At 40.2% G+C, this 25,914-nt stretch overlaps 1 protein-coding gene across 2 annotated transcripts in view; it reads left to right on the forward strand.

Annotated features, from left to right (window-relative positions):
* Positions 1-25,914, forward strand: part of UNC5C (unc-5 netrin receptor C) — a 250,256-nt gene that overhangs the window by 202,482 nt on the left and 21,860 nt on the right. Inside the window, exons 8-11 of one of the 2 annotated variants that reach the window (XM_014875273.2) lie at positions 12,733-12,789; positions 14,243-14,434; positions 15,659-16,003; positions 18,916-19,003. In XM_014875273.2, coding sequence (XP_014730759.1) covers positions 12,733-12,789; positions 14,243-14,434; positions 15,659-16,003; positions 18,916-19,003 — 682 coding nt within the window. The remainder of the gene's footprint in view (positions 1-12,732; positions 12,790-14,242; positions 14,435-15,658; positions 16,004-18,915; positions 19,004-25,914) is intronic. The other variant, XM_088163959.1, reaches the window with a different exon arrangement.

Here is a 25,914-nt window from a genome sequence, read left to right on the forward strand (position 1 = left end):
ATAGTTATGCTCCTTTTTGAATTTTGAGTGACCTGTGGTAGAAAGAGGTACACTGCATCAAGGCAGTGCTGATGCAAACTTCTTATCTGGTTGCCAGCATACTGCAGCTGAAGATCAGCTCTAGCACTGAAGTCTATTCCACCTGTGCCTATTCATGCAGTGAATCCTGCCTTTCTGACTAATAGAGAGAGAAGCAAAGCAAAGTGGGTTTTAAGTGTAATTCCGACATACAATTATTCGGCTCTACCTCCATCCCTTCTCAAAAATGAGGTCTTATCTGGTCTGCTGGTGCATCAAAACTCCCTTTCACATTTCATTAGTGCAATAACCTGAGCCAGAATCCTTGCATACAGCTCTTTCCTATTTCTTCATCCCGTCTCTCTGAAGTACTTCTCTGTCAGGCCTCAGCTCTCTGTTGTCCAAAGAGTTGTGGCTGTACCCATCCAGTATCTCTGCGTCCAGATCATAAAATCCTTTGAGTTCTATCATAAAAAAGGAATAAAGAATTCTTATTCTCTGAGGCAGGTCACTTTTGACTGAAATATTCATGATGACAGAAAATGACACTACCAGATAATAAATTGGTCAGCTCTTTGAGTGAGTGCTATATAGGATAGCTATGTTGGTAGCAAGCTCTGAGCTACCCTATGGCACAGCATGTCCATTTACTTTGAGGTTTCCTAGATTTACAAATATCTTCCTCAATGTGGCTCACAAGCATTTCCATCATGTTAAAAGCTATTAGTCAATGTCAGCAGTCTATAAAGCTGTAATCCCTCAAAACACTTGTTTTTATGGTGAAATTGGAAAGGTAACATTCAGAACTCCTCTCTTTCTTGTTTTAAGGATTGGGGAAAAAAGGCACCCATGTCTTACTATATAACACCTTGATGACTTTTATTGTAGGGAAGTTAATGCAACCCTAGTTCCAGAAGTGTTAATAAGTCATTATGGCAAATTAGGAGGAAAAGATGCATTTCCCCACACAGAAGAGCTCTTCACTATCAGATTATATTTAGACAGGTGTATGTCATCTTTGTGTATGTGCATAAAGAGAGCCATTTAAGCAGAAATCTTGTGGAAAAGTAGATATAATAGTACAGCAGAATAAAAGCCCTATAGGGATCTCATTTATCTGTTGATGGTATAATGCATTTTATTTGTGAAAGTGGATGCTGAGTATAAAGCAGAGGTCTTCAGCAGGAGAGAGGGTGAAACTTGTGAATACTATTCTGCTTCATATATATGTATATAGAAAATGGTAATGAAAAATATGCAGTCACATAATGACCTGCTTAGCTCTAGGGGCTGTGATAATTCTTCAGTGTTGGAATTTAATGGCAGTGTTTTAATGGTGCCTTTATACTCGTAGGGTTTCATATACCTGTAAAACTTCCAGTCCTGCTCCCTGATCCATCACTGCTGAGAAGATTGATTTGCTGTACTTCATGGCAGTGAGCCTGCTGTTCTTTTTCTCTCTCCTTCCCTCTCTTTTTCTTTATTTGTCTTTCTCAGTTTATGCAAAATCAATCTGAGCACTTACATTTTTGCCCATGTGGATTTAGATTCATAGAAAATCTGCCTGCTGAGCCAGGAAGACACACAGCACTCCATTCCTCAAACAACATGCCTCTTTCCACATTATTTGAGGCTTTGGGGGTCTGGCCTGGATCTGACAATTCTCCTAGCCTGGGCACCTGTAGATTCACAACAGTCTTTTCCAGTGACTTCATGCCACTGGGTCTACCGTGGCACATGTGGCATGGAGGAAGCTTCCGCCACCTTTTCTCTGTGGCCACAGCCCTCTGGGAAATCTGTTGGCCAGCTGCTTACCTGCACCATAGTCAAATCCTGTTCTTAGGTGCCCTGGTGCTGCCTCCTTACTGTCAGTCTTTAGTGAGAGCTTGAAGGTTGATACCATGGGTGTAGTTGACGTCAAAGAATTAATAGGCAGACACTTGTGCCAGGAGCCACTAGCCTGTTGCTCTGACAAAAACTCACTTGTAAATATATATATCTATATAGCTGTGTGTAAAAGATATCCTGTAAAATGCTGGATTGAATGAGTCTAATTTACAAGCCCTTTCTCTTTTAGTCTATTATTCACTTCAGTAGCATCAGCTGGATAAATCAATAAGCTCTTTCATCAGACTGCCCCTGCTCCAGCAAAGAGCACAAGTCTGCATCACTATCGATTTCTGTGGGGATAAAAACAGTGGAGCTTTCTCCATCCCTTGTAATTACAGTATTTTACACCCAAAGCTGTAGTTTGTGCTTACCACTAACTGTGGCATTTCTCATGCAACTCTGCTGTGCATTTATTCAGACTAATCATCTTGCTGGTACACACATACTCTCCCGTATCCAGTAGTTAGTGTTTTTCCGTTAAGGGATGAGGGGATGAACAGTCATTAAACTAGAGAGCCCACAGAGAGCCAGCAGGCTGAATTGAAGAGGAAAAGCAGATGTAGTGAAAATTTAGGGCAGTCATTGCTATTTTAAGTTTTCAAGTACACAATATTGTCTAGCAGTTCCCATTATAACAATTTCATAATTCCCATAATAGCATTAATATGATCTTCTGGAACAAAATCTGCTGTAGATGTAAGAAGAATTGGCTGGTTACCACCCACACTAGTTGCATTATTGCCTCCATAGCTGTATTATTTCCCATTTGATGTATGAGTACTGTAGTAAATACTTCAGTGCAAGGAACAACACTTTTAAAGGCACGCACTGCATCTCACCAGGGGATTGCTGTAAACTGAAGCACTGCAATTAGCCCTTCACTCGTATCACCTAATGATTTTGGTGGGTGTTCTGTGTGGGGAATGAGAGAGCAAAGCACTCTCCTGCTGCCTCAAACTTCAGTACAAGTAGTTCCCTTCACCTAGGTCACAAACATTTTTAAAGCAATGTACCAGAGGAAGTGTTTTGCTAGGCTCAGTCTGGAATGAGTGCAAGATCACTTGTGTGGTACAAAACAGATGCTTGTGCTTTGGATTATGTTTAAAATTCTGCTGATAGTAAAGAAAGGGTGGACAACCTATGAGGAGAGTTAACTGTGCTACATGGTTACGTTGAAGGCTTATTACCTGAGTTGTGACATGCAGCAGTCGTGCTCACAGCATGTCACATACATCCTTTCTGTTGAGGGTCTGAAGTGAAAGTGTTCAGACCTGTATTGCCCCTGTCCTGAACGAATAAGTACAGCAAGTACATAGGCATGAGGTTGGTGCCTGCTGTCTTTTAGGCTTTTCTGGAATCATGCCTGGAACATGCAGGGTTGGCACCAGTTCAGTCACAGGGAGACAACCAGTGCCCCTTTTTCTGCTCACTTTTGGCTTTAGTCGACTACTGTGGCTTTTCATAAAAGGCTGGCTAAGTTGTACTTTAATTGTGTTTCTTTTTTTTCAAAACACAAAGCTAACTCTCTTACAGCAGCAAGCAAGATGACACAGAAGCACGTGTTGTTACTTGAGGACTAGGGGTTATATAGTTACACAAATAGTATTGTTGCTCTGTGAAATAGAATTGCTTATTTTATACAGTATCACAATATGGAATAAAAATCTCATTGAATAGGAACAAAAGGAAATTTCCACCTGTGAATCATTGCCACGGCTCATCAGATCCAGTATGGACTTTCCCTTTGTTTCCTGAGCATGAAAAGACTGAGATGTGCTACTGTCATTTAAAAAAAATGGAAGAAAATATCCCAAATATCTTCACCTGTTGCTACAGACAATACTCTGGACTAACTCTCAGGTCACTCTGGTCTTCTCCCTGCGTGCAGCTTAACTACTTGGAGATGCAAATAACAGATGCACTGCTGGAGGAAAAGCCACCATACCATGGTGAATATGTCATTACCAGACTAGTAATGCCGTTCCTTCTTAGGAAAGGCTGCCTTTTCAAAGAGTAAATTGATGTGACATGGTGACAGCAAATCTGTATTTGTTGAGTGCTCTGAAATCCTCATCTGAAAAGCAGTATGAAGTTCATAAGGCTCCCTCTTGCAATGATAGTGCCTAAGCAAGTGAAAAAGATGCAGTTTATTCTGCTTGGGCATGAAATGGCAAAATGGTGCCTTTTTCAGTCGTGTCTCTTTTTATACACAGGTTTTGAGTAGAAAGCAAGGTTACCCTGATACTAGCATCGCTTTCTTCCCAAAACATTCATATTCTGTACGTGTCCTGCTTGGTTAATGTAACATGTCAGAAACTCTGATGGAATAAGTATTCATTTCCCTTTTTGGCTTTATTTGAAAGCAGGCATTCAGGGAAGAATTACAGGGCAGAGCAGCTTGATGAGGGCCACAGGTCCACCAGAGCAGATCAGTGTGCAAAGAGCAGGGGAATGTTTTCCAGACTCCAGAAGGTAGGCAGAACTCTCTCAAGGGAGACTGCAACAGAAGCCTGTGTGTGTGCAGAGGAATGAAATAAAACCTTTTATTAAGAGCATGTGGGTCAAGAGAGAACTTCTAATACATTCAGTCTGTCAGCATAATGATACAGCCACCTGGTCTGTTTTGGCCTAGCAGGGGGAGTTCATTCATTTGAAAAAGGCATCTCATCTGTTTCTAGAGGAAGTTTTCCATAATATTGTTTTTTGATATGAGTAAAGGGATGTGTTATTGCCTTTTCTACCCAGCTACTATGTAATGGTGTAGCAGCCAAGGGAGTTTATGCACACATCTCAGAGTTATGACTCATCTCTATTTTATTGTAGTGACATGAAAAATCCCCAGCTGAGAAGCATCCACGCTCTGATGGGCCCTGTGCAACTGAGAGCTCTTGCCTAGAAAACCAACTGCTTGAAGCAGATAAAAGTGTTGGGAGAAAGAAGTGCAGAGCCACAGGCAGAACCCAGGGCACTGAAATCCCTGTGTCTTAACCCCAATCAGTTAAAAAAGAGCCACCTCCACATTACTTTTAAAGAAAGCAGGTGCTGTAAGATCTCTAGGCTGTTTTCAAAAATCTGCACAAATTAAAAAATATTATAGCCATGCAGAGAGGAGAAAAAAGACAACCTTGTCCATCTATACTTTTCATTCTTCTTTATTCTCTTAGGTTTTCTTTTATTCCTTCCTATTCCTTTACATATTAAAAAACTCAAAAAGTTACTCAGATAGATGAAAGAAGAATTCAAATCTTATGAAGTCTAACTGATGCATTGATTTAATTGTAGAAGAAAACCACCCCATACAGAGACAATAATGTAGATTTTTATTATCCTTGTCATACACAAAAGTGGATATATTTAATGATTTTTGCTTTCCTGTCAGGCTGTCAGGCAGGGCAAGGTTACATGAGCATCTGAAGGCTCATCAAGGATTAAATGAAACAATCAGAAGTAAAACTCAGTGCTCTCTATTTCTAAATCTGGACTAACAAAATTATTGGCAGCATGCTTAGATGAAAACTCCTGTTTGGGAAGGAAGTTTCTAGAACTTAGGAAACAAACATTGAGCTGATCAACTGATTCTGGAGTCTCTGGGATTTCTGAGGTTATAAACTGGAGAATACAAGTTACCTTATGTGTGAGCATAAAACCTCCCCAAGGTGGTTATACCTGTCCCATGTGGATAACACATGACCCTTTTTGTCCAGCATTCTCAACAGTTTTGATCCCCTCTCCTAGATCCTCTTCAATTGTCTCTTCCTTCCTCTAGTTATCTGCCATGCATCCTCTCTCCAGTGATGTCCCTTGTCCTCATTTCAGGGCTCTTGTCCCACTACAGCAAAGTGAACCCCAGGAAGTCTATCTAGCATTCAGTCATTGCAAGGGTGGAATTTGCAAATACACATCTGGCGAATTGCCGTGCTAGGCATATGTTTACTTTTGCCATCAAACATGCATAAAAACCCCAATGCTGAGGTCCTACAAAAGCCTGACACAAGATTTAACCAAAAGGTCAAAGTCCTTAACTTCAGACTTTGTAATGTCAAATTTGGATATTCTAATCCACATCAAATTTTAGCAATAAATTATCCTTCTCTTCCATCTTCCCTTATTCCCATATAGATGTCATGCATGTTTAAACTCAGGCAAGACCTTTCTATCAATGTTAACAAAATGTCAGAATCTAATTTAAAATGAAAACATAATTGCAGTCTTAATTATAGAATATCATGAACTCCTGTTCAAGGAGAGAACAAGAGAGTGTCCCCATTTAACTCACCCACTCGGGAAAGATCTGAGATAATACCCAAGTAAATAATCAGTCACAAAATCTCAAGCTCTCTGTTTATTAGCCCACCCTGAATATGCCAATAATTAGTCCTTCAGAACGAAAACAAATTGCTGTGCATTATCTCTGGGATGCCTGATATCATATCTGACCTTCAGCATCATTGCTACAGACATGAAGGTCTTTCTTTAGAATAGAAAATATAGGAGGAAGCTGGGCACATTCTGTCTGAAAGATTTTTACTTTGCCAGGAACTCTGTTGTTGTTTGCTTTTTTTTTGTAATTTTTAACCACCACAAGTAAGGCATAATGTATCATGTCTTCTTGGTATTGTGATACATTTCCTGGGAAATAGCAAGGGAGAGAAACAATTAATAACAAGTAGAGTTTAAATTTTATTTTTAATACTTTTCCAATCTCATTAGCAACACGTTAAGTGAACATGAAGCCTTGACACTAAACATTCAGAATATGGGATTTACTCTAAGATTACTCTTGTACCATTAACTCTGCCCCTTGTACAAAAGAAAATACTGGAAACGTGCAGCCTCTGAACAGTGGAACTCTCACAAAGCAGTTTAAAACTCCTGAATGTCAAATTAAATCTCCAAAACTCTTTCTTGTAAATTGGGAATATGTAACTGTTTGGCCATCATAGATGGAAACCTAGATGGACTTAGATGGAAGCCAAAAGCATTGCAATGTATCTGAATTAATATTTTAAAAGCCCTTGAAAGTCTTTTCTGAAAGCTTTAAGCCTTCGCACACTGTACTGATCACCTAGAATTTCCTTTAAAAATAGTGAAGAAACTCATGCAAGCTGGTGATAGCTGTAGAAATGATGGTGGATAAGGTAAGGCAGAAGGAAACAGGACTGGTAATGCAAGGTCACAGCCACAGCACTGCAAACACTGCAGGGACATATAACTTTTTTTTTCTTCTTTGTCTCCAAACCCTCTCTGTTTAATGGAATTCAGAATGTAGAACTGATGAATGTCTCTTCCCATGAGTGCAAAAAAAAAGCTGAAATGGGGCTGACGTAGAATTGAGAATGGCATTTTACAGGGAAAGGGAGATAGGCTGAATTTCTAGAACTTGGAATTTGGAAGCAGAAATATATACTTGGGGGGAGTTGAGGATTTTTTTACTCATTGAGATCCATTGAACCAGAAATTAGCAAGAGAAGAAAGTTGCTAGGGTTCTTAAACCAATTTTATTCAAACTTTCTAGGATAATTTCTGAGACTGAGACTCATTATAGATAATTCCAGCAAAACCCAAATATTTTAAAATAAATTCTGAGCTACTGGAGCTGGCCCAGTGAGGAAGGTAATATAACTTAATGCTGAAAGAAGACCTCATCTTGGGAATTAAGAACAGAAGCAATTGGGTGCATATTGTCTGAGTCTGGTATGAAAAATAATTACCAGCTTGCTGGCTTTGAGTTATCAGATACTGTAATTCATGTGACGTGTATGTATCACAGCAAATAAAAGGTTTATTGAGTAGTTTCACTAAACTCATGTCATGTTTTATATACTACTTTAACTCATCCAAGAACTGCTTCCTTCAAATGTTAAGCATTTGCATGTAAGAATCAGTCTGTGTTTATCTGTTTCCTGAGAAAGGAAGGCAGCAGTTGAATGCGTGACATCTTATTTTCTCAGAGGTGATTTGAGGGCATTGATTTTGGAGCCAAAAGGGGGGAAAGTGCTGTTACAATATGTTATGCTCAACCTGTTGTGTTCTTTGCAACAAGATGTTCTTGAGGGATATGATGTGGCTAGGCTTTCAGAAGGACCATGGAATTACTTGACCTCAGCTCTTTTTGAAACTGCTACAGAGAGAGTAAAGAGCGTTCATAGATTAGAAGCAAGTGGTGCAGATTAAAGTATGATTCATTGAAGAAACTAGCAGTTATGGTGTGCTTTATGCAATCTTCACTTTATTAAATGAAAGTGCAGGTCTCCAGTTCTCACTGATCTTAATACAGTCTCAAATTTCGTATCATTAACTGTGACCTCAGCAGCTAATTCTATAAAACTATTTATTTGCAGGGTAATTGTAAATATTTTTGTAAATGTGGCTCAAACTATATGAACCCCAGTAAATAAGTGGCCAGAAAGATCATCTTCAGCTCCTTCACCTGTCTTACCTATATAGTTGCTGGTAAGAGGGAAAATAGGCAGGAAAACAATAAATTGAAAAGTGGGTGTTTTTCATTCTCTGTTATGTGGATATTTTAATTTCTGCAAGCAGCAGAGTAAAATATTTTCATAATCTGATCAATTCACTCTAAAATTGATATTCATTAATGCAAATTCAGCATGACTAGAAAGCTAGCAAAACCAATTACAGACCAAAAAGGGGAGCTAGTTACAAAGTGCCCTCTGCATGAAGCCATGATCTAGAGTTTTATAACACAGGGATAAAAATTCTCTTTAAAATATGCCAGTTCACAGGCCAAGGCAGCATATTCCCATGGCTTTCTAGGCAAGGTCAAATACAGGATTTTGGAATGCCCATGGCCATGACTCTGAGTTCCCATGCTGAGCACCATGTGTGTGTATAGATGCCCATGAATGTGCTGAGGGGTAGATTCTTTCCCAGTGGAAGAAGAAGAGCTTGGAACAGTTGTTTTGGTGACTCTTTGGTGACAGTCACATGCAGATATGCTGAGGGCTATTCAGTGACACAGAGCAGCCTCTCTGTCTCCCGGGGCCTCTGGCACAAATGTGTTCCCAGAAGGTCAGAACAAGGCAGGTGGGACCACAATGCTCAACCTAGACTTCAGTGTTTGGGGATCATCTGCCTTCACAAACTGCACCAAACTAATTAAATGAGCTTCACAATCTATGCAGTTAAATGGTCACAATTTCCCAAATCAGTGCCAAGTGTGACTGATGCTTAAATTGAGTTAAAGTAAATTGATAAAAAGCCTGCTGTAGTCTTTTCCATATGTCAACATTGGATTGGTTAATTTTTCAAGTACAGTCTGACATATTCAACCTTCTTTACTTTTCCCAGTGTGTTGCATCATTATAAAGGTGATTAAATTGCTCTTCTCATGCTTTCTAGAAATAAAATAAGTAATATCTACTTAAAGCACCTTTTTAATAGTACATCTGCATTTGTATAAAGGATTTGTGCCAGTGTAATTAATTTAGTTTAAAAAAACCCACCTTTGACACTTGATAGAAACACTTCCATAAGGACAAAAAAATATGTTTATAAACCTAAATTGGACAATAAAGTAGAATACATGGAGAAACATTAACTTAACTAAAGGCTTTTACTGAATGCATTTACCATGCAATTACAGTGATTCGATTTCTGTGCGTTAACCTGAGCTTCCCACTGATTTTCCTGGTTTGACATAGGGCGAGGTACTTGTACAGTGAGGGAAACAAATACCCATTTTGATAAGCCTTTGAGAACCTCAAACAGCAGGCACTATGCAAGCATAAAGTATGATTATTGCTACTTTAGTCATTCAACAGTAAGTTACACAACAAAATAGCAGAAGCACTCTTGAAAATATGTATTTCCCAATAAGCTGTAGGAAGAAGCTTAAATTACTTTTCTCAAAGTAGCTCACTGTGAAACCAGCTGTTCTGAGTCAGCAGCCTTCCTAGAGTCAAACCCTCCAGCACCTTTCTAAATTCACACTCATTAAAAATGTTCATCACCCTAGTAGAAGTCCCTTAGGTATTTGCCAAGCAATGCTGTTCATACAAGGAGGAAGAAAAAAAATCCACACACAAAAGATCTTTTCTTCGCTGCAATTACTTTGAGGAGAGGAGGGAAGACATTCTTCATTATTTCTGTTACTAATCCCAGCAGGTTTGTGTCATTATCTGATGAAAATGTCCTTTTCTCATTGTTTGAAGGCATAGTCAGAGGGACCAGTGTGACAGACAGCTCCCTGTAGAAAAGCCCATTCTCTTGTGCTGGGCTCGTGGCAATAAGCTTGCCTCCTGCCCATCACCAGTGCATGGCTGCAGGCCTCCTCCTTGCCCCTTCAATGCCCACTCCCTTTTGGAGGAGTGGGAAAAGCGTGCTTAAAACTAATTTTGATATAAAATGTCCTGCCCAAATGGCAGAAATATCCTGTAGTATCCTTGCCTCTTCCTCCGTTTCAATAGATGTATTTTTGAATGTGTGCACAAAGCATTTCTGCAGAGGAAATTGGCATCACTCTCATGTAGCTGCAGGGGGCTGTCCGTAGTTAGCAGTAAGAGAATTTGTGGAAACTTGTGAGCCACAAATATGTATTTGTGACCAACAGGCTCTGTGGAGAGGTTGCAGTGAGGTAAATTTTTTTCAGAATATTTGAGGATCATGCTTGTTTACTTTGCTGAAAAAGCTTGAATCTGGATTTCCATTTTCCTGTGAGGAGAGAATGCTTTCAGTAACATCACAGCTAATCCAGGTGGTGCCATCTTTTGTGCCTGTTGAGTGGCAGTACCTGGATCCCTTCAGATGTGGCAGGAATGATGCACAACCTTGAACACAAAACTGAGCACCTCGGATGCAATGTGAGGAGAGAGGAATAGCCTCTTGAGCTCGCACAGGTGAGCTCAAGCTCCATGGGTGATGCTGAACCAGGGAACGTGGGCTGCTCCATTCCATCTCTCCTGAGAACCTACTGGGGCACATGAAGTGCAAGGAGACATCCTCAACTTTCCCAGTGGATTTGAGTACAAGGCAAAAAATCATTCAGAGATGCATCAAGCCTAAACTCCACTTTGTCCCTGGGCCTTCAAATTCTTTCTGCCTGCCTCGTGGTCTCTCCAGAGACATCTTGCCAAAGGAAATATTGGGCATAAGGCTATAGCTGAAATTTACGTTTACCGAATTATGAGCCTCAGCACTTGTCTGGGGAGTAATTGGGAGTAACAAGGGTACTGTAAATGCCCAGACTTACTGAGCACTCACTCAAGCCCTCAGAAGTTACTCACCAGACTTTTCATGGCCAATACCTCAACTACAGCAGTAGAAAGAGAAGGCAGTTATTAACAAAAGATTGAGTATGCATGTTGAGAGTATGCATAGGTGAACTTGCCTCAAAGAGCCAGGGAAATGAATGTAACAACATAATATTTTTAAAACACTGGTTTTAGAAAGGCTGGAGTCCTTGCTGTGAAGTAAAGCTTTAAACAGAGATTACAGGCAGCATTGTTTGTGCTATAATGTCCCAGAAAAAAACCCATCATCATGAAAAATCAGCTCTGGTTTTGCTGGTGGAATTTATGCAGTAGTTAATGTCTGGAAATTTTGGAAGGAGGTATGTCTATGCCTGTGACTGGGATAGACTGTGTCCTCATTAATAAAAAATACAGCCAAGCAGCAAGATATGTGTAGAGCACAACAGATGCTGAGCACCCAAGCTCAGTTCTGCCTGTAATGTGGTCCTGTGCATTAGGCACACACCAGGAATACATTTTCCAGTTTTGTCTCACCTGCAGGGAGTCCCCAGCTGTGTGAGCTCCTTGCTGTGTGATCAAAAGGGAGGGGGTGAAATTCCCTTCAGGAGAGCTTAAGGGAAGGTGATGAAGGAGAGGTACCTTCTTGCTTACACTGACTCTAATCCCATCCCAGATGGGATTCCTCTGCTTAGTTGGGATTTGTCATTTACCTTTCCAGCAGGGTGGGACTTGGACCACTTCGCTCATTTGCCACACGGGAGATGCTTAGTGAGTTCACAGGATTCATGTGTGAGCTAAACAGCTCCAGTGTGCTGTGCTGTGGGGACTGCAGAGGGAAAAGACAAAGGAAATACTATCTCTTCTTTATCCATCCCGAAATAAAGCTGTAAATTGTGTTATGATTTTGTCAATATATGGTGCTTGCAAAGATTTCAAATAAATAATGTTCGGACCCCAGGGGCCTTATTGATTTTGTAATGATTTCAAAGAGAAACCACTGTTTGCTGACAAATTCTTTACTCCCTAAGGAATTCCTATTGAACATGTATTATGGACAGGATAAAATAATTCCAAGGAAATACAAAGAGAGGGCTTTGTGCATAGACTGCTCCACGAATCAGTATTTAACCTTTGACCAGTGACAACAGGTCTCCTTTAGCTCTATTAGATCAACAGCAAGCTATTATAATTAAATATAAAAACTGTTTAGAGCCTCACCGAACATGTCCTGGGAATTAAAGCATATGGCAGGGATAAGGATAAAAAGACTTTCCATATGCTAATGACCCTAGATGTCTGAAATAAATTAGATCCATTACAGTTTATGCTCAATAAAAGAAAGACTTTAAGCACTCCAAAGTTAGTGACTCGAGACCGATTTTGGCTTAGAAATTCAATCTGCCTGCTTATTAATTCTTAGTAAGGCTCTGGAGGAGACAGGGGATGCAAAATCATAATTCTGTGCTGTATCAGAATTTTAAAGTGCCATCAGTTTCTTTTCCTTTTTTCCTTTTTTCCTTTTTTTTTTCTTAATTAAACTATTTTTCATGCTTCATTTTTTTGTTCTCATTTGATTTTGTTCCCATTTTTGTTTAATTTCTTTCTTTTTAAGGTTTCATTTATCCTATTTCAACTGAACAGAGAACCCAGAATGAATATGGATTTTCTTGTAAGTTCAATGTTTGATTTTATGTTCCTGGGTGATAATTTGATGCTGTTCCTTGGGTCAGGCTTTACTGTTAGGCAAGCTCAGTGTGACTAGGCAAAAAAGGGAGCTATTCAGCAGGGTAAGTGACATTCTGCTTGCTTGACAACAGGCACAGTGCTTTGCAGCAGACACAGGATTATAAGGACCCTTGTGCACAAGGGAAATGGGAGAAGAATGCTGCCTCAGAGGCAGAACCTAGAGAGAATGAGCCATCTTCTCATTAAAATTCCCTTAGCAACTGGAAGGAGTGTGGTAGAAGGGTAACTTGTCTTTGAGCCGGAACTCAAGAGTTCTGCTTCCTGAACTGCTGGGTTAAAAATGGGATGTTTCAAGTTTGGTAAATTGAAGGTCTGGTAGCCCAGAGCTCTTGGGAGATTGATCAGTCCCTTTCTACATCAGCTAGCTCTCACCTCTGCAGCTGGAGGGCAGCTTGGCTTAAATGGCTAAAAGAGATAAAAGTGATTTCACATGTTTCAAACCAACAAAAATGGGGTAGTAAAAGAGTCTGATTTGTTTTAGCACTTCCTTTTTTCATTAGGCTATTTCTAAAAATGGGATTCTTCACTGTATAGAAATGCATCAATTTTTGAACACATATTCAGACCTTTTGGGGAAAAAATGTCTGTTGGATAATGATGCTAGAGATTAACTTGGAATTGGTGCTGAAGATATGGTATATAGTAGCTAGTAGAAATATCATAGCTATTTCCTTACAAGACAGCTCTAATAAATTTTGGTTCCTTTTGGTAAATTACCACATTTTTTCTTGGGCTTACTTCAGCTTTTATCTTAATATGTATGTGTTAATGCTACTGATGAGAATTCAATGCTTGATTCTCTATTTTGCTAATTTACTAGTTTAGATTTTTGAAGGCATACAGATGGAAGGGAGTAATAACAGGTTACATTTAAAAAAAAAACAAACCAACCAAAGATATGTCCTGATATTCCAGATATCCCATAGAAAATGGAAATTTTTGATTCTTTTACGTCTTTTAAAGTAAAAATAAGGCTTCTGAAGTTTAAAAACCCACATGATTTTGGTATCAGATGAACTTCTAAATACCAATATTAGGACATTATGTCACTTAGACATTCTATCTCATTTCATAAGGTGAATTTGGTTCATAAGACTAAGTCTATAACATGTTTTGCTTAGTCGTTCATAGCCTGAGTATTAGATAGATGAACAATTGGATAGGGGAAGAGTTAGAACACAAGTTAGAGAGAAATCAAGGATTGTTTTCCATCAAAAGGGCATAGACCTGCTATATGGTGTTGGAAATGGATTTTAAATTAGCCTATAAAAAAGGCAGTAAATATCTGCAGGAAACGAGAATAATAAGAATGTGTTTTCTTGAAAGTCCCTGTAAGGACGACATTTCTTGAAGGTTCCTGGGCTCTCTCCCTGCAGCTGCTCCTGACTCGGATGACGTTGCTCTCTACGTGGGGATCGTCATCGCCGTGATCGTGTGCCTGGCTATTTCCGTAGCTGTGGCCCTGTTTGTCTATCGCAAGAACCATCGGGACTTTGAGTCGGATATTATCGACTCCTCAGCACTAAATGGGGGATTTCAGCCTGTCAACATCAAGGCTGCAAGGCAAGGTTAGTCAGCATCTCACTACATTTTGACCAATTCAGGGAGATGCTATCAGGTTATGGTCTTTTGGGCTGTGTGAATGATATTGCTGGATGCCTGTTGACACTTGATAAAGAGGAGAAAGATCATGTTCATTTTTTTCTGATTGTCAAGTGCTCAAAACCCATGATGACATTTGTCAGCTGTGCTCAAGAGTATAAAGCAGGTGAATTTAACTTCTGAAGGGAGAGCATGAATGTGAGAGTGAAACTCAGACATTTTTATGGAAATAAAATGAAGTCCAACACAAGTTGAAATCAAAGGCAAAGCTCTGGCAGAAACAATGGGGGCAGGATGCATCACAGAAGAGATACTACAGTAATTCTATCACATCTCCTTCCCCCCTATTTCACTAGTAGCTTTTTTTCCTATGTCCTGTCTCCAATGGTATAAATAGTTTGAGAAGTACTGTGCTTTTAATAGAAAATAGAGAAGTTGTGGTAGAACATCATTTAATAATGAATATTTTTATCACTGGTGCATAACAGCTTGATTTTTTCTTCCTCACTTCATTGGCCAGGAAAGAACACTCTAAAGGTAGTGCTGCATTTATCAAAACACTTATTTAGGTTAAAATGTTCCTATTTATTCCCAATATCTACACTGTAAAAGTTAAGATAACAAGAGAGTTGTTACATGTAAGATTAGCATCTTCTTCGCTGGAGAAACTTTTAAAACAAATCTTAGAAAAGTGTGATGCAAGTCCTAATCCCTCACTGCAGGGAGTCATGGACATGATGACTTCATAGGCTTCTTGTGTCTTTTATTTCAGGAATGGTGTCATTTAGGCCAGTTAGATAAATTGGTTAATGATTGTTGCATAGCGTTTAGGGTGGGGTTCTTCATTAAAACTAGATCTACTGAACGATGAAAACATCTTGCCCTCAAGCTAAGCATGTCATATTTGAAATCTGAGTGCAGCCTGGAAAAATACTCCCAATGAAAGCTCTTCAGAGGAGAAATGTGCTGCAATTTTTTACAGCAATCAGATTCCAAAGCAGCTGGGGCAATATGAACCCTGGGAGTTTGCTGGAGAGATTCATGGAAATGGAGATGAAGGTTCAGGGACTTTGCATATCTGAACATTTGGAATGAAAGACAAAATGCAAATGCCAGCCCAAATTGTTGCTCAGAATAAAGTCATCAGAATAGAGAAATAATACAGTTCTTTCTTCTCATCTCCACTGCAGACCTCCTGGCAGTGCCACCAGACCTCACTTCTGCTGCAGCCATGTACAGGGGTCCTGTGTATGCCTTGCATGATGTCTCTGATAAAATCCCAATGACCAACTCGCCAATCCTGGACCCGCTCCCCAATTTAAAGATCAAGGTTTATAACACCTCTGGTGCAGTCACTCCCCAGGACGACCTCTCTGACTTCTCCTCCAAGCTGTCCCCACAGATTACACAGTCTCTGCTGGAGAATGAGACACTGAACATGAAGAACCAGAGCCTTGCTCGGCAAACTGACCCATCATGCACAGCATTTGGGACCTTCAACTCCTTAGGAGGCCACCTAGTAATTCCCAGTTCAGGTAAGTGCTAGCCATGCTGGCTTAAAGGTGCAATTGTTTTGTGGGCTTAAGTGGTGTTAGCTTGTTTTTACATAGGGAAAGAAATTCTATACATGGGACTCTGCCTTTTCTTTGATCAAAACGAATAGGTGGGGCTTTTTTTCCCCCTTCCATTTGCATCTACCAAAGCACTTCGAATATTTTCTACCCGAAGTCCTGGCCACCTTTTAAACACTACAGGCTTGAGGAAGACTTGGACCCCTTATCACATGAGCCCCGGTCATAGAAGTTGCAGCTGAGGGAGCTGGGGCTGTGTAACCTGGAAAATAAGAGGCTGAGAGGGGCTTATCCCTTTCTACAACTACCTGAAAGGAGGCTGCAACAAGGTGGGGGTTGGTCTCTTCTCCCAAATAATACGTAGGAATGTGATCTAGTGGTGAACACCGTGAAGTATTAATGATTGGATTCAATTATCTTAGACGTCCTTTCCATCCTAAATGATTCTCTGATTCGAAACAGAATATTGCAGGGCTCTTAGTCACTTTCTGAGACATGCAAGGTTTCAGAGCTCCCCTGTGTGAAGTGCAATTCAACATCACCTTTTCCTTTCTTGCAGTTCTAGAAAAGGGACTTCAATACAGTAAGACTCTATTTGGTCATTGCACTAAAAGAGAGCAAATTAATTTAAAAATAAATTGCTTTCGCTACTTCCAATTCATTGTAGACTGTGTGCAATTGATGTAGAACAACAGAACACTATTTTTGTAGTCTTTTTACCTGTATTTATTGTTGACTTCCTTTACAACTAGAAAAGAGAGGGACTGAGCATTGAGGGCCTGTTGATGTAATGCAATGTGCTGCTCAGTCTTTCTCATACAGCGCCAAGTCAGGTTTCCAGGCCCCTTTGGACCACCCTGACACCAGCAGGCAATTTCAGGAGCTCTTGGGCAGCCTTGGGAGAGCTCAGGTCTTTCAGACAGGATTTTTAGCAGAGCCATGCTGCTGCTGCTTGGTTCCTACATGAAGTGTTGATGTTCCTTCTAAGGAAGTTCAGCACCTAGATGTTCCTGTGGGTGTAGTATGATACTGCAGAGCAGCATTAATATCTAAAGTGAGAATGAATCAAATACATAAAGCATTTGATGTGAGGAATATGCAGGATGTACAGTGGTCAGGAGCACGCCTGCCCAGTTTCACTGGAACTCGGAATTCAGGTAGGACCACAGTACATGTGAGACTGCAGCTCATAGCTTGGCCATTTTACAGCAAATGCCCTCACCAAGGAGATAGTGCCTGTGCCTTTGCTGGATCATTTCTTTTTTGTTGATGTTATGAGGAAGCAAAATGTCTGGGTGGTTTGCTTCTTCCAGGATGCAGTCCCACACTGCCCGTGAAGCAGCCAAAAGTGCTTGGACCCATAGCCTTGCTCTCTGAGCTCCTGTCTTATGGGAAGCAAAAATAGCTATTAAATTTAAGTGAAAACTGAACTACATCAGTAAATCTGGTGCTGACTGATAAGCATTGTTGAAAATTTGTGCTATACAATCTTGGATTTCACATTTTTCTAAGTAGCAGCTGAAGATAGATATTGATACTCCATTTTCATATGCCACAGTGGTGCACATTATCAGCAAAGTCTATTAGTCACTGTTAATTCCCGTATATTAATATCAATTTGTGAAGAAAAAACATTTGATGCTGTAATCCCTTCAAAATGATTAAAGTAATGATTCTGTAAAATAAAATAATCTGTCTGCTGCTACCTTGTATGCCTCTGTGCTGCTTCTAAATGTATATCCTCTGCAAAATATGATCAAAGCCCCTCATTTGCAGCATACCTGTCCTGTTACAGCTGCAAGCATGCACAGGTTAGGTTGTAACAGGCCTGTAAAGACACAGGTGCCAGAAGGCATTTGTGGAAGATGCTTTCCTACCCCTCTACTTCAAAGCTACGTATGGGATTGAGGCCCTGTGCACCAACACATGGGAGGTGTCCAGTTCAACAAAACTGTGTGTACTCAAGGAAAGAGGCAGAGCCGTGCAAGGTGTCTATAAAGTGTCTCTAGTGTGAACACATATATGCAAATAATCTTCTTCTAGGTTTGTTTTCAGCTATGTAGTAACAATTGTATACAAATCCTTGCCATTGATTTCCAGCTAATCTGCATCTACAAAGGGAGCTGGCTGAGATGTGTCCAGCAGAGTGAAATAGCCAGTTTGTGGGCCATGTTTGTTGTGTAAAGACAAGACATGGCTTAAATGGAAATAATGTAAGAACAGTGTTTTTTAATCAAGTGTGAAGCAAATCATTACTGAAAAGGACACCAAGCATATTTGCCCACACTTTTTTCAAGGCTGAATATCCCAGTTTTGAGCCACTTTATAGGACTAGGTGCATTCAAAAACCAAGCCCAGTTTTGTCTCCCTGGCAGTCTAGGAACTGAGTGCATTAAAAGACAGGATGCCAGACACAGAGCCATCTTTCAGGAAACAACTAGTTCTTGTTGCTTCCTGGGACAGTGCTCCACTGCTTTTCTTTCCTGATCTTAATTAAGTAAGAATTGCCTAGGGAGAAATGTCCCATTACAGCTGTTGGAAATTTTAGTCAGAGTTGTTTGTTTTTCCATCATTTTACAAGGTAAGCAACAGCGTAACCATCTGTCTGCTCTTTAAATAAAATTAAAGGGAACAAAATCCTCTTCACTCCTGTTTTTCAGTGCAGAGGAAAAAGAACAGGCAGTGGACGCTGAAGACACCAGAGTTACAGTAAATGGTCTTTCTTCCACTTTGCTGAGGTGATTTACAGTCTGGTGAGGATGGCTGAAAATCTGGCATTGCAGGCTTCATCTTCTTCCTCTCCTGTCACTCCTCTTCACAGACCCACTCACCTCCTTTTTCTCCATCTTATATTTTGTGTCTCTTCTGTTCTGCAGGAGTGAGTTTGCTGATCCCAGCGGGAGCCGTTCCACAAGGGAGAGTCTATGAAATGTATCTGACAGTTCACAGGAAGGAGAACATGAGGTAAAAAAACCCTGCGTTTATTTCCTTATTCATTAATAGAGGCGGAAAATGTAGTAACTGTCGACCTGTGGTAATAATGCTTATGCAACGCCTACTGCATTTAAGCTATTTGCTGACCGGGAGATAAACACAAACAAAGCCAAGGATAAACTTTGCCACAAAACCAGCTCAGACATTTTCTTTCCTAATCAAGTGCTGCACTCTGCAGCAAGCCCTCAGGCCGGGGGGATGCTAAATTGTAGAGAAGCAAGGAAAATATGGCAACATGAGTTTGTGCAGCAGAGAAGGTGTGAAGTATCCTCTTGATAAAGACCTGTGCTGCAAAGGAGAAAGGGAGCAGAGGAGAAAGGTGATAAATCAGCTCAGTGGAGGGACAGGTGCCTGAGCAGCTGACTTGAAAGATCTCCTCTCCTGTTTGAGTGAAGGTGAATTTTTATTTTACCCTTCATGGGCTTGGCTAGTCAATGCAGAGGATGAAGCCAAAGCTTTTGGTGTCCTCTACCTCCTTGCTGCTTGGCAAGGACACCCAGAACTGATGCTGGGATGACCACTGTTGTCTCCTGTTACCTGAATGTGTGGCTAATTCATATTCTAGATCTTAATGTCTACTTGCATGTGATCTAGCAGCCTTGAAATTTAAAAAAATTGTTTACCAAAAGGCCAAGATACCATTTGCAGCCATTTAGAAAACCCTAATGAAGAGAAAGGTGAGATCTTAGGCTGCAGAATAGACTCACACACAAAGGCAGAATGGCAAATGTGAAGCTGAGGCAGTCATTACACGGTGCTTTGCCTCTTTCTCTTCCTCGTAGCTAGATATGTTTTTTGGCTCAGCCTCTTAATAGCTTTTATTATGTGCTAAGCCGCAGCTGTTTATACACTGTGTGATATTGAACACTATTCTTTAGCTTGGTAGTCTTTCACCCAAGCTAAAATAATCTACTTAAAGAAAAATTAAGTAATCCTTCCACCCACCCTTTTGCATACATTATTCATCAGCTGCTCTTTGAAAATAGCTAATTGCAGCTACAGAAAAAAATGTCTCTTTTCATAGCTAGTATTGATTATATTCCTATTACTTTTGGCTATGAAAGAGGTTTACAAACAATACTGAACAAAGAGCCTTTCCTGAAGAAGAAAAAAGAAATCAGATGACATTCCTTGTTATTCAGCTTTCTTTAAAATCTCCCTTTCCAAAATACCTAATTCTTAAAAAAATTATTTAATTCCTAGAAGATGCTGTATGTGCAATTATTTTCTTTCCAGCCAGTTATGGAGGGAATCCCTGTTACTTTATTCATGCAGCTGTGGACAACTAATGTCACATACTTGTCTAATTTATTTTCTTCAAGGATCATAAAGCCGCCTCTGCATGCTTTGTGATAGCTGTAACTCAGCAAGTCACACAGAAGGATAGGTTAATCTGTGTTGGGAAAAGCATGGCTGGAGATGTGCTGCCTGCCAAACTGAGCAAGTATGCCAAAGGACACCTGCAGAAATAAACAGAATGGTGTGAATCCTCACTTACAAGGAAGATTTTACAAGTGATTTCTTTCCTTGGGAGAGGAGAGCAGAGCAGTCTACCTTGGGACAGCTGGTGTCATCGTATTGTGGTGGCAGTCACTTTCTGGGTGCAGAGAGTCCAGCTGCTTATTTGATTTGTGGTAGTTTTTCAGAAAGCACAGCAGGCTATTTGTGCTCCTGGAAAGTAGCTTCTTCTGGGACATTTAAGATGGAGCTCATTGGGTGTTGTCTACATCACTCAGAACTGAATATTCATTTGCCCCCTTTCCCCGAGTGCCAAGGAGCAGAAGGGAGTGGGTGGCACCCAGCTGTAATGTTCTCCTACTGCAGGACTGCTTACCAGACACTTTCACTTGTGTAGCAGAGCTACAGCTCAGTCAAAGCTTCTTTTTCTGACTGCATGGGCCACAGATGTTGCTTCATATAATTGGAGTCATATGGGTACCACAAGTTGCTATGGGTGTAATTATTTTTTAAATCAACTACTGCACTCTTGCAGCACTCTAGCAGAGAGTGATAGTCCCCAGTAAGGACTAGCTGCAGACATTTGCTTTCTTGGCCAGGCAGTAACTGCAGTGTGTTCAACAAACCCTGTGAGACCCTATATTTATTTTCATGAGCACTGTGCAAATGTGTATGAGTTGAAAAGTCCTATTGTCTGTTGATGTTGTTTGGAAGGGGACACACAGGAAATTATAAAATGCATGTTATTATCAGAAATGAAGGTAGAGTCTTGTCCTTGATATTACAACTAGCTCTGAGGTGAGAATGTGGTCTCCACAATGCTACCGTAGTAGAACCAGAGAAGCAAGAGAGGGTCACCACCCCAGCTCACGTATCTCCAGCAACTTAAGATCTAGCTCACACTTTGTAGAACTGTGAAACAACTTCTGAATAGTCAAGCTGAAACAGAAAATATGTTATCTCTCGGACACCTGCAAATTCCCCTTTTCTTTTCCTTCATTTTCATAATAAGTTTCCCTACTTAGTATCTGAAAGCTGTAGTACAGAAATTTGAGAGACTTCACAACCCTCTTTGTGCTGACTTGCAGATTGGTTAGGAGAGCTTTCTGAGACGGTCTGTTTATTTCATTTCATATCCATCAAAGCATGTGAGAGCAGGAAGGTCACCACAAAAGCATTATCCTTTGGTAGTGAATTGGGGTTCTGATAGTTTGCAGTAAACACCACTTGAAGGCAGTTGTTTCCTCCAAGTGTGTCAGTGTACTTGTGGCACAGTGGGGTTTCTCTTTTACTGGACTGATGCTCCAGGAGAGTGTTATCCCTGCTCCTGTCCTGCAAGCTCACCCTCCTTCTTTTGGGGCAGGATGGATGGCAGGCAGCTCCTAGGCTCTGATCCCTGGCTGGTGTGTTGACCTCATGAAAAGATCCACATCCTTTATGAAGCAGCTACAGTGGGGAAAATTATATATGGGTGTGTGTTTGTACACATATATGTAGGCATGCAAATACATATATACATGTATACACATATATGTGTAACTGAAAAAATGACAATGCTATGAGAATATTTCACAACTGTCAGGCAGGTTTCTGTCTCAAAGCTCAGTCTTTTTCAGTGATGAGCAGATGCTCTTTCCCTTAGTCTGGGGAAGTGTCACCAACTTTGAGATTTGCAAGGAGTCCCTTCTTGAGTAGTGATTTCATCTATAAAATCAGCACATTATGTTGGCCAGTACCTGGCAAGAGCCTGATCCCATGAGCAGCTGAGAGACCCTGGGGTTTACAGATCAAGTAATTTATTTAATTAATCTGAAATTTAATCCTAAGGATTAAATAGCATGAGTATAAACCTCCAGCCTCCAGGATTTGCTTGACTGCCTCAGGTTAAAAAACAAATCTCGCTGTGAGCTAAATTAGCGGAGCTGTGTTTCCTACAGAAACATCTGGCAGTGGTCAGTGCTAGATGGGGTCTGGGTCTTGATGGACCACTGGTTTTATCTTGTGTGGCAGTTCCCGTGTTTCTGTGTGAACCCCTGCTGAGCTCACACAGCTTTAGGTGGAGCCACTCTGGCGTGTTCTAATCAGAGGCAGGAACTGCACAAAACAGATACATCTCTGTGAAGGACACTCCTGTATAATCCATCACACAGGAGGTGTTCCAAATGAGAGTGGAGGTCGCTGTGCCCACAAAATTTGACAACCCTGAAGAACAGAGCAAGCAACACTCCTGAAGGTCTAGATGGAAGACACACATAAATATGCAAATTTCAAATTATCTACCTTAAAAGAAAAAGGGTCAGGTGAGCCTTGCCAGGATTTGTATCAATGGCTTCATAATGTATGCACAGAGTTTAATATAAAATCAAGCATCTGATCAATGAGTGTGATCCAAGGAGCAATGTTGCATTTTCACCAATAAACCTTAAGCTTAGTGATGTGAAATAAAAGAAATTGAAGTCTTCCATATTTCATTTCTCCACCTTCCTTATCTCAGTTGCATAAACAAAATTACTCTGCAACTCCAGAAGACAATTTCTTGAAGTGCCAGTCACAATAATTGAAAAATTCAACATGAAAAAGACCAGAGCATGAGCAAAAAGGGAGGGCAAACTTCTCAGAGTATTTTTCTTCTGAAGATAGACTGTCAGAAAAAACTGGGTCTGTCGAGAATATTAAGTTTGAAACTTAAGAACACATACTGAAAAATAAAGCCCCAGCAATGAAAGGAGGAAAAAAAATAACTTTCCTCCAACTTTTGGCTAAACTGTGTAGAAGGGTTGCCATTTGTTGCTATGTGATAGCCATTCCTCTCTCCCTGATCCATCCTGTGCTTCCTGAGCTGCTGTGATTGCCTGGAGCAATCACAGTGGCAGGGAGAATAGTGTAGTCCCACTGAGGAGCAGAGATTTATCTAGTGGTGCTCACATCTGCTGTCTGACAGCTACCTTAATGAATATGGTCTGTCTTATTACAGGGAGACAGTTTCAAATAAGTAATCCCATTAAAAACACAAATTTGATTGTGAATGGACCAGATATGGTGAATAAAAGTTTGTTTGCTTTTAAATATAAGCTGACTGTTCTTGATAATCTCTAAGGGATGGGAAAACATCTAAAAATATCTGAAGACCTTTCAGTTACTGTTAGTGCCTTTTAATAGAAACACTAAGCAGTGAGTTGAATTTTAGTCTCAGATCTTTGTAAAACAAAAGCATCTCTTTGTTTTTGGAGTTATACAGCTGAGTGCCCAGTCTCCTCTACATAGTTATCCCGAGACTGCTGCAAGCCTAAGGTGGAGCCCATGTTGATGGGAATTTTGAAGGAGGTTGGGTTTGGGGTTCTTTTTTGGAAAATAGCCTAAAAGATTGCCCACAGTTTTGATAATTTCTGCTCATAGGTTTAACTCCCTTTCTCTATAAGCTCCCCTGTGTCTCTATTTGTGCTAGATATCCCACAGTCTATAGCACATACATCTCAATGTTGGTCACAACACATGCTCCTCTAGGCTGGGATCCTGGCTTTGCTGCTGCTGCATCTCCTGTTTCAGGAGAAGGAATAAAGTTGTCTTAATGAGTGACTACACAAAAACTTGTCTTCAGGGGAATTTGTTGTTTACTAATTCCATGAATTACTGTTGGTTTATGCTTTGAAGAAGAACGATTAATATCCCTTGTATAATGTATCTTGTCTACTGCATCTGTTTCTGTTCTCATTAGCTATAGTAAGGCGTAATCCTTTTAAAAAGGAAATTGAAAACAATGAGAAGCGAGAAAAGATTTGTTGGGAGATTTTTGTTCCATTTTCGTGTCACTTTCCATAGGACACCTCTTTGCTGTCTGTGCCATTGTGCTGTTTAGCCTCATTCCTCTGGGAATTTCAGGTGTTTGTTTCAGAGATCTCGTGGTGGTCCCTAAACACACTGCTGCTACCTGCAGGCATGTTAGAGCAGGAAAGGGAATATCACTGTGATGTGCTCTGACATGCCTTGTCCCATACAACGCCAGAAATCAGATTTGCTTTTTGTCACTGCATCATGTTACACGTTGATGCCTGCTGTGTTGCAGCAAGCTCACCTGAAATGTTGTTCACTTTTATTGTTTTCTGTTTTACTATGTAACTCTTTGGAACTTGTTTTGTTTGCTCCAGCCTGAGCTACTGTACAATTAATAAGATTTTATTTCCTACTCATATTTTTACCCTCTCTAGAATTCTGCCATTGTTTTCTGGCTTTCCCTGTTACTTGCAGTGATTCCTTATTAATTGTTACCTGTAATTGTAATGATTGTATTTTCCACATTGTGAGTAGAAATCCTGGCCTCACAGTAGTCAGAGAGAGGTTTAGCATAGGCTTTAACGGAGCTGGTATTTCTCTTCAATAGTGACAGTGACCCACTTCACACCACTGGAGAACTTCTCTGCAACTCATTACATCTCAGTTTTTAAAGGTTTATCTGTATGATGTGGATGTTGGAGAGTCACTGGGACCAGCAGGTGTTCAGTAATTTTGTGGTGCCATTCTCTGATGTGTGCCTAGTTGGGAATTTGGGACTGTAAAGTCAAGCATCCCCACAACTTTTTCTTCTCTTCGCTAATCAGACTGTTCTCTATCATAAATACCCAGGTCAGAACCATGCATATCTCATTCACTTGGCAATAAATCTTCCAAGTCTGGTGACAAAGATGCTGTTTATGAACATGGGGAAAAAATATTAAGCATTGATATTTTTAAGATGTTCTTTGTATGCTTGCATTCACTTCCCATCTCAGTTCCTTGCTCTGCAGTCTGCCACACATCCTGACTTGGTATTCTGCATAATTTTTTTGTTCTTGTTCTAATATGCTATAAAATGTTGCAGAAAAAATGGGCACACAATCGTGCCCAGCATCCTAAAATATGACAGTTAAAAAAACTTTGGCACAAAGCAGTGACTAAACTTTACTTGGAGACAACTTCAGACTGTATGACTTATCAGTACCATATTACTTTAATGACCTTTTGGGGTTTTTGACTGCAGGCATCAGTGCTTGTTGATTTTAACTAATTTTTCACCTAAAAGGCACCATGTTAATTTTTTTAAGGCAATCATGATATATTCACTCCTGCATTCTTTTTGACTGCTTCTTCTGTAATTCACTCCAAAAAACTGTGATAGCTTGTATTTTCAATTTTTTCTTTTTCATGGGTCAGTACTTTTAGATGAAGTTAGGTTAACTAGATGATTAAGCTATAGCTGGTCATATCTGCTTTACATACATATATTATAATTTTGAGAGATCTTTCTCATAAGATACTATTTCTTGAAATTTCTTGAATTAGACCATAGGACAGAGTTCAAATATCCACCAATTCCCAAGGCTGATGACCATTAAAAACCACTGACACACTCTGAGTGTTTTTTAAGCTTCTTGTTGCTTCTTATGAAA

The sequence above is a fragment of the Sturnus vulgaris genome, chromosome 4 (genome assembly GCF_052056855.1).
Source record: "Sturnus vulgaris isolate bStuVul1 chromosome 4, bStuVul1.hap1, whole genome shotgun sequence".
Taxonomy (NCBI): Eukaryota; Metazoa; Chordata; class Aves; order Passeriformes; family Sturnidae; genus Sturnus; species Sturnus vulgaris.